General features: G+C 47.8%; 1 protein-coding gene across 1 annotated transcript in view; it reads left to right on the top strand.

Moving 5' to 3' along the window:
* LOC118788926 (integrin alpha-V-like) overlaps nt 1-15,134 on the top strand; it is a 28,967-nt gene that overhangs the window by 1,363 nt on the left and 12,470 nt on the right. The window contains exons 3-15 of the mRNA XM_036545140.1: nt 5,202-5,293; nt 5,828-5,942; nt 6,762-6,823; nt 7,089-7,134; nt 8,275-8,397; nt 8,698-8,742; nt 9,584-9,627; nt 9,734-9,790; nt 11,467-11,519; nt 12,247-12,452; nt 13,247-13,438; nt 13,681-13,726; nt 14,267-14,374. Of these exons, the coding sequence (XP_036401033.1) occupies nt 5,202-5,293; nt 5,828-5,942; nt 6,762-6,823; nt 7,089-7,134; nt 8,275-8,397; nt 8,698-8,742; nt 9,584-9,627; nt 9,734-9,790; nt 11,467-11,519; nt 12,247-12,452; nt 13,247-13,438; nt 13,681-13,726; nt 14,267-14,374 (1,189 nt within the window). The remainder of the gene's footprint in view (nt 1-5,201; nt 5,294-5,827; nt 5,943-6,761; nt 6,824-7,088; nt 7,135-8,274; nt 8,398-8,697; nt 8,743-9,583; nt 9,628-9,733; nt 9,791-11,466; nt 11,520-12,246; nt 12,453-13,246; nt 13,439-13,680; nt 13,727-14,266; nt 14,375-15,134) is intronic.

The raw sequence follows: 15,134 nt of genomic DNA, 5'->3' as shown, positions 1-15,134 counted from the left end.
GTGCAGCAGTTCTGTTATTTGTAAGTTCTGTCAACAGTCTCGTTAACTGTAAAATCGTTTTAGTGTGTACTTAATCACTTTTTCGTTACATTTTAACGTTTGGTCGTTGCTTTTGGGTCCCTGGTGTGGCACCTCATCCATATATGGAAATACTAACCACAATGAGATTTTAACCAGCGAACGTGCTACTAGCGAGTATTGTTGTATCCAGTACAGAGTACCGCGCGTATGTGTGTGTGTGTGTGTGTGTGTGTGAGAGAGACAGACAGACAGACAGACACAGAGACAGTCGCAGTTTAAAACAGTTTTTCAGCAGTCATGCAATAAAATGACATTATAATTGTAAACGTGAGACACACGTCCAGTTTATGAGGGAAATTGTTGCCCGAAGCACCGAATAATGGACGGCGCTGTGAATCAGCTCTGCTCCAAATGTTTTCAATAGGTGTGTTAAAAGTGTTTGCTGCAGAACAAAGAGGCAGCGATCTGTGCTCATGTCAGGACTCATCCAGGAATGCAGCAGATGTACCCCAAACGCATTGCTGCGCAGCTGCGCTCCGTGCCGGAGAAGACAGAAAGAGCGTGGGTTTCGCCATGGTTTAGAAATAAGCCAAGCCTCTGTAAACCAGTCTTTACCGCGTGATGCCACGGGAGCAGGGAGCTGGAAGATGTATGCAGCTGATAAACGTTTTGGTTTTTAAAAGATTTAGTGAATCTCATGACGCAGGGACCGCCGCGCGCACGCTCATGTTCAGACGCACGCACCCGCACTCACTGACGTGCGCACACAAACGCATGCCAACACGCACAGTCTCACACACGCATATGCACGTTCATGCTTTACTCACACCTGTAAACACACACCTATTACTGAAGAACTACATCAATAGTGCTCTTTCATTTTCTAGTAACCGTAAAATCAATATGTCTCCATTGTTTTCTGGATGAAGCTGATTGGCAATCACTAGTTCTCAGGTATGTCTCACAGTGTTTACAAATCTGCATGTTAGCCATGTACCCATCAATAAGTCCTTATTATCAGGGGACAGGGTCGTTCATAGGTGGGGATCTGGCAACCCTGAGCATTAACAGCCACCTCCCTCTGTATCATATGGGCTCCTTGCCACAGTAAGTGGGAGATATTGGGGTGGGGAGCTGGGGGTGGGGGTAACTTTTTTGTCACAGCCCTCATCTGCATTCTGTGGCTGTCAGAGATCAGCGCAACTCAGACTAAATGGTATGAGCCAAGCCAAGATCCTCACAAGACCTCTCCACAAAGGCCTTCATGTGGATTATCTGACTATGCTTAGGGTTCCCACCAGAAACAAACAGCAGTCTTTTTTTTATTTTAATCCTGCATTTCTTATGAGTAGGATTCAGTCAGCTCACCAGGATTTAATTGCATGTTTGCGTATCTTCATTTTAAACTAAAATTTGCGCATATTTAAGGAAGCACTGCTTAATTGCTGGTCTCTGCTCCACTAAGATTTTTTTTTTCTTTGCAAAGGACTAGTATGTGTTTTTCATAGTCAACACATTTCATCAAAGCCACTTCTGCGGATGCGTTTTTTGAAATAAATGCCTGATTTAAAATCCCTTTATTTTGCCAGTGTTTTGAAGGATGACAAACTTAAAGGAGCATGTGCCCAGTGCCTCAGAAAGCTCAGGCTGTCCAAAATAGAAGAGAACAGGAATGGAACTAATGTTCATTTGTTTCCAAGGCTGACCACTGTGTCATAGTCCACGTAGGAAACAATTCCTAAGACGCTACACTGGAGCTTCAAAATCGACCGTCCATCAAGCTGTCTATGGGGAATTTTTTACCCCCAGGCCCTTATATGGCCTTGTTTGCGTCCTGAAACTGGGGAGCCGTGCCCTTGGAGCCGCAGTGGCCTTGGAGCCGCAGCTTGTGTTGTTGTGAAAAGTGACCAAGTCGGGACAATAGCGCCTTTTGTGTTTTGCTGACCCTCTAGATTAATGAGGGAAGGCTGCATCAGTGTAGATTACAGTGAGCAGGAGGAGACTGTAGAGGAAAAGCACTGTAATTACACAGTGCGCACGGAAGCCGAGTTCTCACCCAGAGTCTCTCGGCCTATTGTGAGGTCATAGCCGAAGTGCGATCTGATTGGTTTCCCTGCCCGTGGGATATTGTTATTGCTTCTTGAGGAGAGGCCTGCCAAGGTGCTGGTGAACGGCCGAAAATAAGAACAGTGTTACAGCAGCTGCTTCCTCCCCCTTCCACCGATGCTAAGTGCTTAATTGCAGATAAGCCAGGGTGTGTCACTGAATCAGACATGGGTCTGTGTTGGCACGCTCTTTCCATGAGTGAAATCCACAGAGTCGCACATCGGGAGGTGCGAGAGGTCAGACGATCAGATCACTCCTGCCATGACCAGCTGGCTCCAGTGTGGAGCAGTGAGGCCAGGACAGACGAAAGACTGCAGCAAATATGTGTTGAAATGCAGAGGTCTCTGCACGGGCATGCACACACAGAAGCTCTTCGCCTCGGAATTGCAACATGTATCATTTCACGTTCCGCTCTGTCGCTCAAACCGTGATTAACTGATAACCGTGGACCACCTTTCCTTGCAGTCACTCTGCTCATCTTTCAGTTAGTCAGCAAAGAGTTGCCTTTTTTTTTTTTGTTAACCATTGGCCATATGTGCCATTGAAGATGTACAGAGACAAAGGAGGAAGGAAGAACGACTGTTTTCCAGTCAGGTGTTTCCTGCTAACTTCTGAAAATAAGATGAGTCAAAAATCCTTTTCAGAGAGTTAATTGTCATTGGTATGAATCTTCTAGTCAGTATTGTTGATCACTAGAATAGAGATCAAACTCTGAGGAGCTGAAGGAGGCACGTGTGCGTGTGAACTTTTACCCCTCAGGCTTTGGGTTGGCTGGGTGTGGTGAGGTCTGGTGCCTTGTGCTTTCGTGTGGTGGCGATTCTAAGAGTGTAGCTGAATTGTTTTTGTTTATACATAACACAAAAATCCAAAACCATAACTCCTGAATATGTAACAGATTTCAGTACAAAAATAATCAGGTGAATTATCTGATGATGCCTATTTAAATTGCATTTATCTGAAACGGCTCTCTTTGCAATTGGACTGTTTATGTACTGTCCCTTATTACACTGTTTTTTATCACACACAGTTGACACTCAGGAGCTATATACATATATACTCATCACCACCACACTCTGTAAGTCTCATATTATATATGAATTTCTGTCATTTCTCAGACAATTACTATCCAGAATCATGGTGGCTTATCTGTATAAGCGAACATATCGTAGGAAGCCTCACAGGACACCTGAATATCAGTGTCATGGAGATGATCTAGCCAATAGAAGCAAAGAGAGGAAAGCTACTAAGTGCATGCGACACCATGGCAAACAGGATTGCAGATACAAAAGCCCAGGGTCCAAAAGTGATTAGCAACCAGCCAAATTCTCTAGGTGTGGCAGTGGCCATTTTTGCTGAGGTGTCCTGTTGCCCCTGAACAGGAATAGAACAGACACTGGCTGTGTTTGTAACACCCCTGGGCAGGTTCCTGACAGAGCCCCTCGGCTCGTTCAGGGCTGAACAGGGCTAGGTCAGACGCCGAGCTGTGTTTGTAATACCTGGGTAGGTTCCTGACAGAGCCCCTCGGCTCGTTCAGGGCTGAACAGGGCTAGGTCAGACGCCGAGCTGTGTTTGTAATACCTGGGCAGGTTCCTGACAGAGCCCCTCGGCTCGTTCAGGGCTGAACAGGGCTAGGTCAGACGCCGAGCTGTGTTTGTAACACCCCTGGGCAGGTTCCTGACAGAGCCCCTCGGCTCGTTCAGGGCTGAACAGGGCTAGGTCAGACGCCGGGCTGTGTTTGTAACACCCCTGGGCAGGTTCCTGACAGAGCCCCTCGGCTCGTTCAGGGCTGAACAGGGCTAGGTCAGACGCCGAGCTGTGTTTGTAATACCTGGGCAGGTTCCTGACAGAGCCCCTCGGCTCGTTCAGGGCTGAACAGGGCTAGGTCAGACGCCGAGCTGTGTTTGTAATACCTGGGCAGGTTCCTGACAGAGCCCCTCGGCTCGTTCAGGGCTGAACAGGGCTAGGTCAGATGCCGGGCTGTGTTTGTAATACCTGGGCAGGTTCCTGACAGAGCCCCTTGGCTCGTTCAGGGCTGAACAGGGAGAGGCTTTATGACACGTCTCTTGTTTTATGGATTCGTTTTAAAAAGACGTGCATGCGCAGCTCTAAAGGCGGTGAATAAGCTGTCTGAACAAGCCTTTGCATTTTAAAAGTGAACAGTGCTGGCAGAGAACAAAAAAAGTCTTCATGGCAAACACGTAGCTGTAGGTTTAACGGCTGGGTCGTTAAGAACCAGTATGGGTTTGGGATCAGCATTTGGGTGAGAAGTTTATAGTGTGAGATTAATTGCAGGAGCTGTTAAATAAAAATCTGGTGTTGAGGAGGACAACACTGGAGATGGAGACTTGCTCATGTACAGCTCAGCACACCAACTATCCTTTCCATAAAATGTGCATTTTTCAGAGGTGAAGTTATCATCATTGCTTTACATTATTGTCATTTAGCTGACACTCTTATTCAGAGTGACTTACAGTTCATACAGATGGATATTTACTGAGGCAATTCCAGGTTAAATACCTTGCCCAGCGGTACAGCAGCAATGCCCTAGCAGGGAATTGAACCAGCAACCTTTTGGCTACAAGCCCTGCCCCTTACCACTATGCTACACTGCTGCCCCCTCATCGAACAGCGATAAAGGTGCAGTGTGTGCCAAAGGGATACTTGTGTGGCTTATGAATTAGTTCAGCTGTCTGGGATCATTAGGGCGTGTTTTCACCACACAGGGACTTACAATAGAGGCTGCTGAGGGTGTTGTTTCTGATTAATATCCTGTCTGGGAAAAAAACACCGTTGGGTCTGTGGCCTCACAGGTCAGAGAGGGAGGGAGAAACAAGGTTCTGTTTCCTTTGCTTCAGAAATATTCCAAAAATGCTGCACCGAACTCAGTTGCAAACACTGAACGCAATGGTCATTGTTATTGTTACTGTCACCCGGAAGACTGTGTCAAGTTTGTAAGTATGTTCTAGCCTTCTGTTACTCAGAAAGGGCACCAAGTCACCCATGAACGAAAGTTTTTCTTCCTCAGAGTTCACTACATCGCTTTTTTTTTTCTTCCTTCCCCCTTTCTTCTACAGATGACCGAAGGAACGCCAATGGCATCCCAATGGAGTTCAAGTCCAACCAGTGGTTTGGGGCTTCGGTCCGGTCTGTGGGGGATAACATACTGGTGAGCTTCCTGGCCCAAGCTCTCTTTTCAGTAGCCACTCTGTGAGGCCTGCTACCAAGACCACAGCCAGCCCATCATAGCCTAGTAATCTTTACATTACAGTACATTTTTGGCATTTAGCAGACACTCTTATCCAGAGCAACTTACACCAATTACAGGTTTTTACCATGTTATCCATTTATACAGCTACCAATTGAGGCAATTGTGGATTAAGTACCTTGCTCCAGGGGTACAGCAGCAGTGCCCCCGTGGGAAATCAAACCAACAATCTTTCGGTTACGATTCCTGCTCCTTAATCACTATGCTACGCTGCCAGTCATTGGCCATTGAAGTGACATTACGTTAAACTGTATTATTGTAATGTATCAGACACTCATACCGCTGGACATAAAGATCTGCTTTATTTTGAGTTCATAGAACAATAAAGGACTGTTGGCTCTTTAAAATGGTTTGAGGGTGGATTCAGTTTGCTGGTCCTTTGTCAACTCGAAACGGGCCAGCTGATTCCTGAGGTTCTGTTTCTGTGTGTCCCAGGCTTGCGCACCTCTTTACCAGTGGAGCACGTTCGGGTTGATGGAGAGAGAACCCGTTGGGACGTGCTATCTCAAGAAGGGGGGGAAGATAGTGGAATATTCCCCCTGTCGCACAGGTACGTGGAGCATTCTGGGCTAACTTGTTACATCATGTCTTGTGAAATGGAATGACACACCGCTAGCTCTTGGAGAATCCAGGCCAGCGATTTCTCCCCCTGCAAATGTAGACTCATTCCTCCACCCGCTTCCCGTAAAGCTGTGCCACTCACAATAACAGAGTTAGGGCTTAATCCCGGTGGGTTAATCCCAGGTGTGTGTTTGGCTGGGGACGGGGGAAAGCTGTTGGTTGTGAAACCGAACACGCCCCTGCTGTCTGACAGCGTTCCCTTCCTGTGGTGAAACGCAGTGGTGTAAGAGCTGACTGGGCCCTCTGTGTGAATGACACAGCCGTGTGCGCTGGGCCCGAGCGCAGTCACGTCCCCCCAGCTGAATGACCGGCTGTGTTTCAGGACGTGAGTCAGCACCCTGCCCCGCTGTTGTTCAGCCTTACTCCCTTATCACCGCGGAGGTGTGCTCACGCCCGTGTTGCAGGGACGTGCGTGGGCTCGTCCAGTAAAATTGCACCAGGTCCCGCAGAACTCCAGCTTTGTTGTCAGTGCGATGTCACAATTTTATTGTGTAAATGATGCAGTGTGTGTTTTTTGTAGTTTGTGGATGTTTGTGGGGTTTTGTGCATGCATGTGAGTGTGCGGGGTTTTGTTTTTTTGCATGCAGACGTGTGTGTTTGTTTTGTGTTCTGTGATTTTGTGTGTGTGTGTGTGTGTGTGTGTGTGTGTGTTTTTGTCCATGCATGTGGTTGTGTTTGTTTTTTGTGTGCACTCACGTGTGTGTGTGTGTGTGTGTGTGTGTGTGTGTGTTTCTGTTTGTTCTTCCAGCCTCCAGCACACCAGAAGGACAAGGCTTCTGTCAAGCAGGATTCAGTATTGATTTTGTGAAGGTGAGGAGTGTTTTCATGTTTTTTTAATAGTTTTTAACCCACTGCAGCCAAAACCACAAATTTGCTTTAGCCAGACTCACTGACCCCCGTATCAAAGTGACTTTTGACCTCATGTCTTTGCTCTCAGATAATTTGTATGGTCTAGTTCAAACATATCCTGCTTTATTGTTCATTGTATCCTTTTAGATTTCATTCTTTGTGTTACCTAGTGTCTCTACTTGCCTGACAACAACTCAAAAATCAACTTTTTTCCCTCCCCCAACAGAATAACAGAGTTGTTATTGGAGGACCTGGCAGCTTTTACTGGCAAGGTATGAGTGTAACTGCATAAAAAACCTGCTTGACAGGGTTTGATTTTTTAAAAAACAGGAAGTGGCTGCCACAGATTTCCTTCTTGGTCTGATATGCAGTGTGACGGATTGCATGGCTAAATTACTGCCATTTTGAAACCTTTGTATGGATACTAATTGACATTACATTACATGCTTTTAGCAGAAGCTCTTATCCAGAGCGACTTCCAGCACAATAGAACGTAAGCGCGTCCGTTCAAGTTCACAGCACTCCAAGACCAGAGAGTGTGAGCATAACATCAGTGAGAGTCTAACCAGCCTATCTCACAAGAGGCCAGTTGTGGGAAGGGAGGCTGGTATGACCCTGCTATTTCCATGTAGTGGGTGGGTGTTTGAAAAAATCTGGTCCAAAAGCAGCAAAAAACCCCACAGTCCCCACTGTCCAAGTGTGCAGTGTGACCCTGTTAATGGGTCACTCAGTCCCCCTTTTGGTTTGTTTGGTATTCCCTAATTGCTCTTTCCTGTGGAAAGTCGAGGGTGTGGAGAGCTCTTTTCTGACCTGTAAATGTGTTGCATTGTATCTCGAGAAAAAGGAGGTTGTTCTGAATTTTTGAACGCGACCTTATGCTGGTGGGCGTAGCAGGGTGGTAAAGCTACGTCCTGTTAGGAGGGGTGCTGCTGAATGCTGAAAGGTGTCAGCTTTCCAACAGCTGCCAGGGTTTGCCTCTCTACGGGACAGCGTCAACAGTCAGTAGCAGGGCGCTGTGAGCTTCATCTGTTTGTTTGAAGTGACAGCCATGGGGTATAAAGTGTTTGCTGTGGGTTTTAGTGTGGGGTTTTGGTGCAGATGGGGATAGCATTGGTGTTCTCAGGCTGAGCTATCTCTCTTTTTTATGGAGATGCATTTGAAACACTGATCAAAAATAGTGTTGATTGTTATAGATTTTCTTTTTGTAAAAACTGCCCTTAATTGCTACTATTAAACGTATTTGTAATTCTACTCCAACTGTATTTCCAATTCAGTGACTATAATTATAGTTTACCCTGTTCCATATCAGTCACATCTAGTTCTCGTAGTGTGTGCCAAGTTTTTTTTTATCCATTTCAGATGTCTGCATTTGCTTAACATTCGGCCTGAACTTTGCTGCCTTGTTCTCCCAGGGCAACTGATCTCTGACGATGTTTCCGAAATCATAAGCAAGTACAAAAATGAATTCTTGATCACCTATGGCAACCAGATGGCAACCAAGTCAGCCAGCGCTCAGTATGATGACAGCTACCTAGGTAAGACTATCCGCACTGGTGTTTCTCCTGTGTTCTCAAATGCTTCTTAAACAGTATTTTCAGCTTCAGTCTTCAATCTACCCCTGTGAAAGAGTGCTCTCAGCCATCATTAGAAATCTTGGATCAGATTAGCTCAGATGTTTGGTTTGAAATCAAGCCCAGAGAGCACTGTTCACACAAGCTCAAATATGTTTTGGCCCTTAGCCGTAGAACATGAAACACAGTGGTTTCACTGTTTCACTGTTTTATTGTTACCTTGCTGTTCACCTTTTGAATATTCACACTCTCTGAACCCGTCAGGTTACTCGGTGACTGTTGGTGACTTGAATGGCGATGGAGAAGATGGTGAGGCCTGATTACGTGCACCTCTTTGCATGTCAGCTCTGATGTGTCTGTAATGCTTACCCCATCACACCAGTGTGAGCAAGAGTAGTCCTAAAAGGGCGTTAGTAGTTGGAGTTAAGTCTCTGCTATTAGTATTATGATAGGGCTAGAAAAACAGGAACTGTACAATGTTTTTAATTGTTGACAGTAATTTGCTGCGCTTTTGTGGTGGACCAGGAGCTGCCTACTCAGTCAGTCAATGAGTCAATGAGTCAATGAGTCAGTCAGTCAGTCAGTGAGTCAGTCAGTCAGTCAGTGAGGAACCCAGCAATTCCTAATCCATGCAGGTGCGGTCAAAAACACTACCAGCTTCACCACACAGTGCCATTGGCCATTGTGTCTCACCAAGTTTCCCTCACCTTGCAGTAGAGTAGAGTGTTGTTTCTGTTGGGCGGAAGATGAACAGAAGGAGCAGGAGTGATCCTTTCAGGGTTAGATGTCTGTTAGTCACCAGCCCTTTGGGAGGGGGGGGCTGTGAAGGGCTTGAAAGGGGTGAAAGCCAAGCTGGAAGGAATGCCTCATGACTCACACTTTTTCATGCAGCAGCTACTGTAATGGGGGGGGGGGGGGTTCCGTCTGTCCAAATACAGGTGTCTGGCCTTACAAACCCCTACTGCAGTGTCCCCTAATATGAGTCTCTTTAACCTTTTTTTTTATTGTGCTCTTTAATTTAGCCTCTGAGCTACTATGGTTCAGTTCAGTAAGGCCAAGAGCTTTCAGAGGTACACTATTTCTTGCGATCATGTATTTGCTGGAGGTCAGTGGCTAATGTGCGCTGGGTCATCATTCCTTCTTTCCACAGATTTTATCACAGGAGTTCCCAGAGGGGAAAAGGCCCTTGGCTATGTAAGGCTTCTTTACTTTGGCTTCAGTTCTGCACATACATGGGCTGTCAGCTCCTCTAGAAGCACAGAAGTTAGAGCTCTCTCTCTCTCTCTCTCTGGCTCAACAGGTTAACGTTTTCAATGGGAAAAACATGGAGTCCGTGGTCAACTTCACTGGAGTGCAGGTGAGCTGGTTAAGCCTCGCTCCCGCGCGTTGTCAACGGCACTGCCACTCGGCCCAATCATATTCGTGCGTTTTGGTCACGTGACCAGCATGTGCGGGAGGGAGCCTATCTTGAAGGTTTTGGTACATGCATGCCGTTGGCTAGAGCACAGCACAATGTCCCCAGTGGTCAGCGCCTCGTTTCGCCTGGTATTTGTACACAAGCCAGTAGTTCATGTCCTAAATCTACTTCCACATCTGGAAGTCATTAGTAGGGCTGTCAGCTGAGGCGGTTTAGGAGGATGGGGGGTGAGTGAGTGTATGTGGGGGGGGGGGTCGTTTGCATTGTCAGCACACTGTTTCCCTCAGAGCCTAAGACCTTGCCAGCGCACCCAGGGGAAGGGAATTACATCACAGTACATGTCCACAGCACTCGCTGTCTGATTGGCCGATTACCCCATCAGGGGAGGCGCCCTCGTACCAAAAACCCAAATGGACAGGATTCTTTTTCTGGATTTAGACGCTCCATTGTCCAAAGGAGGGATATAAACACCCCAGTCCACAAAAAGAATGCTGTGGATGAAAAAGCAAAGATTTTTATGTCTAGCAATTCCCAAGGTGAGATGTGCAGCATCCATTAGGGTCAGTAAAGGCATATGCTCTGCATTTTATAGGCAGCATCAGAGGTCATTTTGAACCGTTTGGCTCCGAGGTCAGAAGGGCCCCTTCAACAGTCACTTACATATTTGACTTTTATAGAAAAACAAGCCTCTTAAAATGGTCCTCGTCAAATATGTTGTCACAAACCCGCAAAGCCTCATAAATTTTCCAGTGCTGTTTCGTCCTGTGTTGACAGTAAATGGTTTTCCACAGAAGCTGGCATTGGCCTCAGTTTGGTGATAGCCCCACCCCCGTGCCCTAGCATAGCATATGACCTTCTGAACTCCAGTTTACACGCTCTTCCATTTAAACAAAGACCCATCAGTTTTTAACAGCCCATAAATTTCTAGTGTTTTCTTCTCTGATCCCCCCAGTAAAAACAGTGACACGCGGGACAGAGCTTTTGGTGCAGGAGCCAATGGGAGGCTAAGAATGCTAACAGAGTCGATATGTTTGTAAATGTTATTGTTGCCCTGGGGGCATTCTCATAACCGCTTGGAAAATATGTAAACTATGGACTATAGACCTCAACCATATAAGCCACCATTGTATTCTGTGGCGAAGGGAGAAGGCTTGAAATCTGTGTTGCATTCCAAATCGCCTCCTACTCCACAACTGAGTTCAGGCCCATCCAGCTGATCTCTGACCAGCGCTCAGTGCATCGTACTGAGGCACTTCCATGCTGATTGCTGATGCGGGATCAGCAGGGAGCAGCAATGGTAGTGGCAGGTGTGGTGTAGCGCTATATCTTCTGCACCCCATCTTACTGTGGGTATTCCTCAGCTTGCTGGAGCTGATGATTGCTGCTGAGGTCTTTAAGCCTACAGTTACCCCAGCATTCAGCACGACAGCTCAGTAAATACAGAGCTGAGGGAGTCTGGCACTGAATCACTCTGCTATGTTCCTGCAGGAGATGATATGCTGAGTTTTCATCTCTGTCTGGATTGTTTTTTTTTACTACTGCGTGGGGACTGTGTACAGTAGGCTACGTCATTCAGGCTCGCAGGTTAACCTTTGTCTTCTGATTCATGTTCTCAGATGGCTGCCTATTTTGGTCATTCTGTGGCTGCGACCGACATCAATAAGAATGGGTAAGCAGTTAGGTGTGCACCGCATTGTGAAGTGAAACCCACCCACGTAAACCAGAAAAAAGAGAACTGCCCTGTTTTTATCAGTGACAAGTAGGCTTCTTTCACAGCAGATAAATCCCAGCTTTAGAGAGAGCAGTCTGCTTCTAAAGTCATTATGATCTCTCAAGGGCATCAGAATAGATAGCAACCCCTCTAAACACCAAGATTTTCTGTGTGTGTGTGTGTGTGTGTGTGTGTGTGTGTGTGTGTGTGTGTGTGTGTGTGTGTACGTGTGTGTGTGTGTGTGCGTGTGTGCGTGTGTGTGTGTGTGTATGTATATGGATGTGTGTGTGTGTGTATGTATATGGATGTGTGGTTGTGTGTGTGTGTGTGTGTGTGTGTGTGTGTGTGTGTGTGTGTGTGTGTGTATGTATATGGATGTGTGGTTGTGTGTGTGTCTTTTATTGTGTATATAGATGGATGTGTGGTTGTATGTGTGTGCGTGTGTACGTGTGTGTGTGTGCGTGTGTGCGTGTGTGTGTGTGTGTGTATGTATATGGATGTGTGGTTGTGTGTGTGTGTGTGTGAGTTCTGCACTGTTCTGCTCCACTTCATAACTGGATGGAATGTGTGATCCCTGGAAAGCTGAGATAGTGCTGCTTGAGTGAAAGTGCAAGAGGATATCTCACTGTAGCATCATAACCTTCCTCTTACCCTCTGCCCCCTCCCTGAACACCACATCCTGCAGAATTGTAGATTTGTTTGTGGGTGCGCCCCTCTTCATGGATCGCGAATCGAACGGCAAGCTGCGGGAGGTGGGCCAGGTGTACGTCTACCTGGGGAAGGGGGGCTTTACTTTCGACGACCCCCTGAAGCTGACGGGCTCGGATATCTACTCGCGTTTTGGCAGCTCCATCGCCCCTCTGGGAGACCTGGACATGGACGGCTTCAACGGTATGAGGGGGGGGGGAGGGGGGGGTCGTCGCCATGGCGACAGGCTTTCAGAGCGGGCTAACCCAGCAGAGCTCTGTCATGCTGTCGGTGCAGATCCCTGATGAGTCAGGAACAGTGACACCATCATGACTACGGCAGAGAGAGCAGGGAGGGAAAAGTCCCAGCTCACACCTGCTGCCAGGGCAAATCAGAACAAAGCAAGGAAGGAAAGGCATCTCTCCTGCACCACGGTCAACGCAAGCCTGACGAGGCTTGTCCACTGCTGTGCGATGCTGTGCCCCGAGGGCTTAAAGCTGGGGTCTTACTTCATCTAGATGTACCGTGACTGCGGCTGGCTGGAGGTGTCCCAAACCTAACAAACTGTAAATGCTTGCTTGGAAAAATTGGTCAACTCTGCCAAAAAGCAGGTTTACCTCAAAGGAAACCCGCCTGCGCATGCACACGTCAGCAGCTAGGGGTGGGGCTGGGTGCTGGGGAGCTCTGCATCATGTCTGCAGCCTGGCTGCAGAGCAGTGTAGCATAGCGATAAGGATCGGGGCTTCTAACCAAAAGGTCGCTGGTTCAACTTCCGCTAGAGCATTGCTGTACCCTTGGGAAAGGTGCTTAAACCCGCAATCGTCTCAGTAAAGTAGTAGGTCGCTGTAGATAAGGGCATCTGTTAAGTGCCAATAATGTTACAGTTGCTTGGTTACTGTTGAGTTACTTACTGTTACTTTCTTACTGCGTGTTCTTATTGGCAGTGGGGGAGGATTTTGTAGACTTCTTTTGCTAAGGGCAGTCACTTCTTTTTTCAGACATCGCCATCGCTGCCCCCTACGGTGGCCCAGACCACAAGGGCCTGGTGTACATCTACAACGGGAGGCCCGGTGGGCCCGACCCGGCACCGTCCCAGGTTCTGGAGGGGAAGTGGGCCTCCACCTCCATGCCCCCCAGCTTTGGCTACTCCATGCACGGGGCCACCGACATCGACCTCAACGGGTACCCAGGTAGGAAGCCCCTTCACTTCCTGCCAGGCTGATGTGGGGATTACAGCTTTGTCGCACTGAAGGAGGTGAAACGCTTGGACCTGTCCTAAAAGCAAACTGGAGGACACATTTTTTAAATGAGTGATTAAATGTGAATTTGAAGTGGATGAGAGGGGTTATTCTGACGCTGGGCTTGCTGCCCAGCTCTCCCGCCCTCACGACTACATGAAGGAAGTGACAGGAGCTTTTTCTCGTTTTTGCAGACCTGATCGTCGGCGTCTTCGGGGCGGACAAAGCCGTTCTCTACAGGTACCTGCCTCTTTGAAGTCACACGTGCGTTTGATACACTGTATTTAATCGTTAGCGCTACCTTAACAATAAGCATGTGTTTTATATGCAATTAGCGAGGCGTAAACATGAGTTTTAAGGCTGCTGGTTTGAAAGCAAGCCCAAAACCGCGAGCACCCAGGAGTCGGCTAACAGAGAGCTCTGCTGTGCCTCTCTCAGCTGTGAATGCATGCTGGACGGTATCGACTGACATGAATCCTCACCCATTTCTTTCCATTGCTCTATTGATTTATTGATTGTGACTGTTAAATAGGCCGTCCAGTGACCTCTCTAGTCAGAATAGCCTGGTGCATCTGCTCTGCATTCCAACCGTACCTCTGAAACACGCACTACAGTTTGTGGTCCTCCATTGTGAAGACGCAAATCAATTTGAAGAATTCAGTGCCGAATTCTTAGGGTTGGATCTGCGTGCCGATGGGGGAGAGTTTCCCCCCTCTGCTGCTCTGTTCTCGTGGGAACGCGTTCCACGTTGACCGTCTCTCTGTCTCGGTCTGACCGCAGGGCACGCCCGGTCATCAGCGTGAACGCGACCTTGGAGATCACCCCCCAGATCCTGAACCCGGAGGACCGCAGCTGCACCCTGCCTGGGACCTCCACGACCGTGTCATGGTGAGCGGCCCTCAGACATCAAAGACCATCACACTGAGTGCCGTATATTTGCTGGCTCATGTATTTTGTGGACACTGTCCTCCAGACCAATGCACAAGGCTGGCATGGCCTGATACACGGACTGCATGTCACAGGAGCAGAAGAGCCAGGACTGGCTGTAGCAAACCAGCATCAAGCCGGAAAAACAGTGCTAAAGTAACGCATGGCAGCCAAAACCAAGTGCCCAAGTGTTATCCTCAGGACCAACACGCTTGAACACAGAGCTTAACGATGATCTATTTAAGCCACATGACCTTAAACCATGGTGTGTACATCTGTCATATTCAGAGGTTTAGACTCAGCTAGGTAATTTTAATGAATTAGGTTGTTCTGCAGCTTGTGCATAAAACCAGACACAGGTGCAATAACATAACGGAGTGTATACAGAGGGGCTGTCCGCTCCGTGGCTCTCCACTGCAGCAAAGCTCCAGCAAGATCGTGAATTCAGCTGAGACAGTGTCATTTCCTCCGCAGACAGTCATTTGGAAGCACAGCTCTCGTAAACCCCAGTGTTTTCCACCAATAACCACACATACGTATAAAAACACATTAGGCAACTGTTGTTAATTTCGAAGATGTAGGAATGGGACCGGGTCCGTCCGAATCGCCCTGCTCCGCACGTGTTGGCTCCACCAAGCCCCGTTTAATCCGAAACGGCTCCGCCACCGCTGCCTGTTCCCTGACCCAAGCCAAGCCAGGGGTTCCCCCAGCTGACAGAAAA

The sequence above is a fragment of the Megalops cyprinoides genome, chromosome 14 (genome assembly GCF_013368585.1).
Source record: "Megalops cyprinoides isolate fMegCyp1 chromosome 14, fMegCyp1.pri, whole genome shotgun sequence".
Classification (NCBI taxonomy): domain Eukaryota; kingdom Metazoa; phylum Chordata; class Actinopteri; order Elopiformes; family Megalopidae; genus Megalops; species Megalops cyprinoides.
The sequence above is the reverse complement of the archived record's forward strand: the minus strand, read 5'-3'. Positions and strand labels throughout refer to the sequence as shown.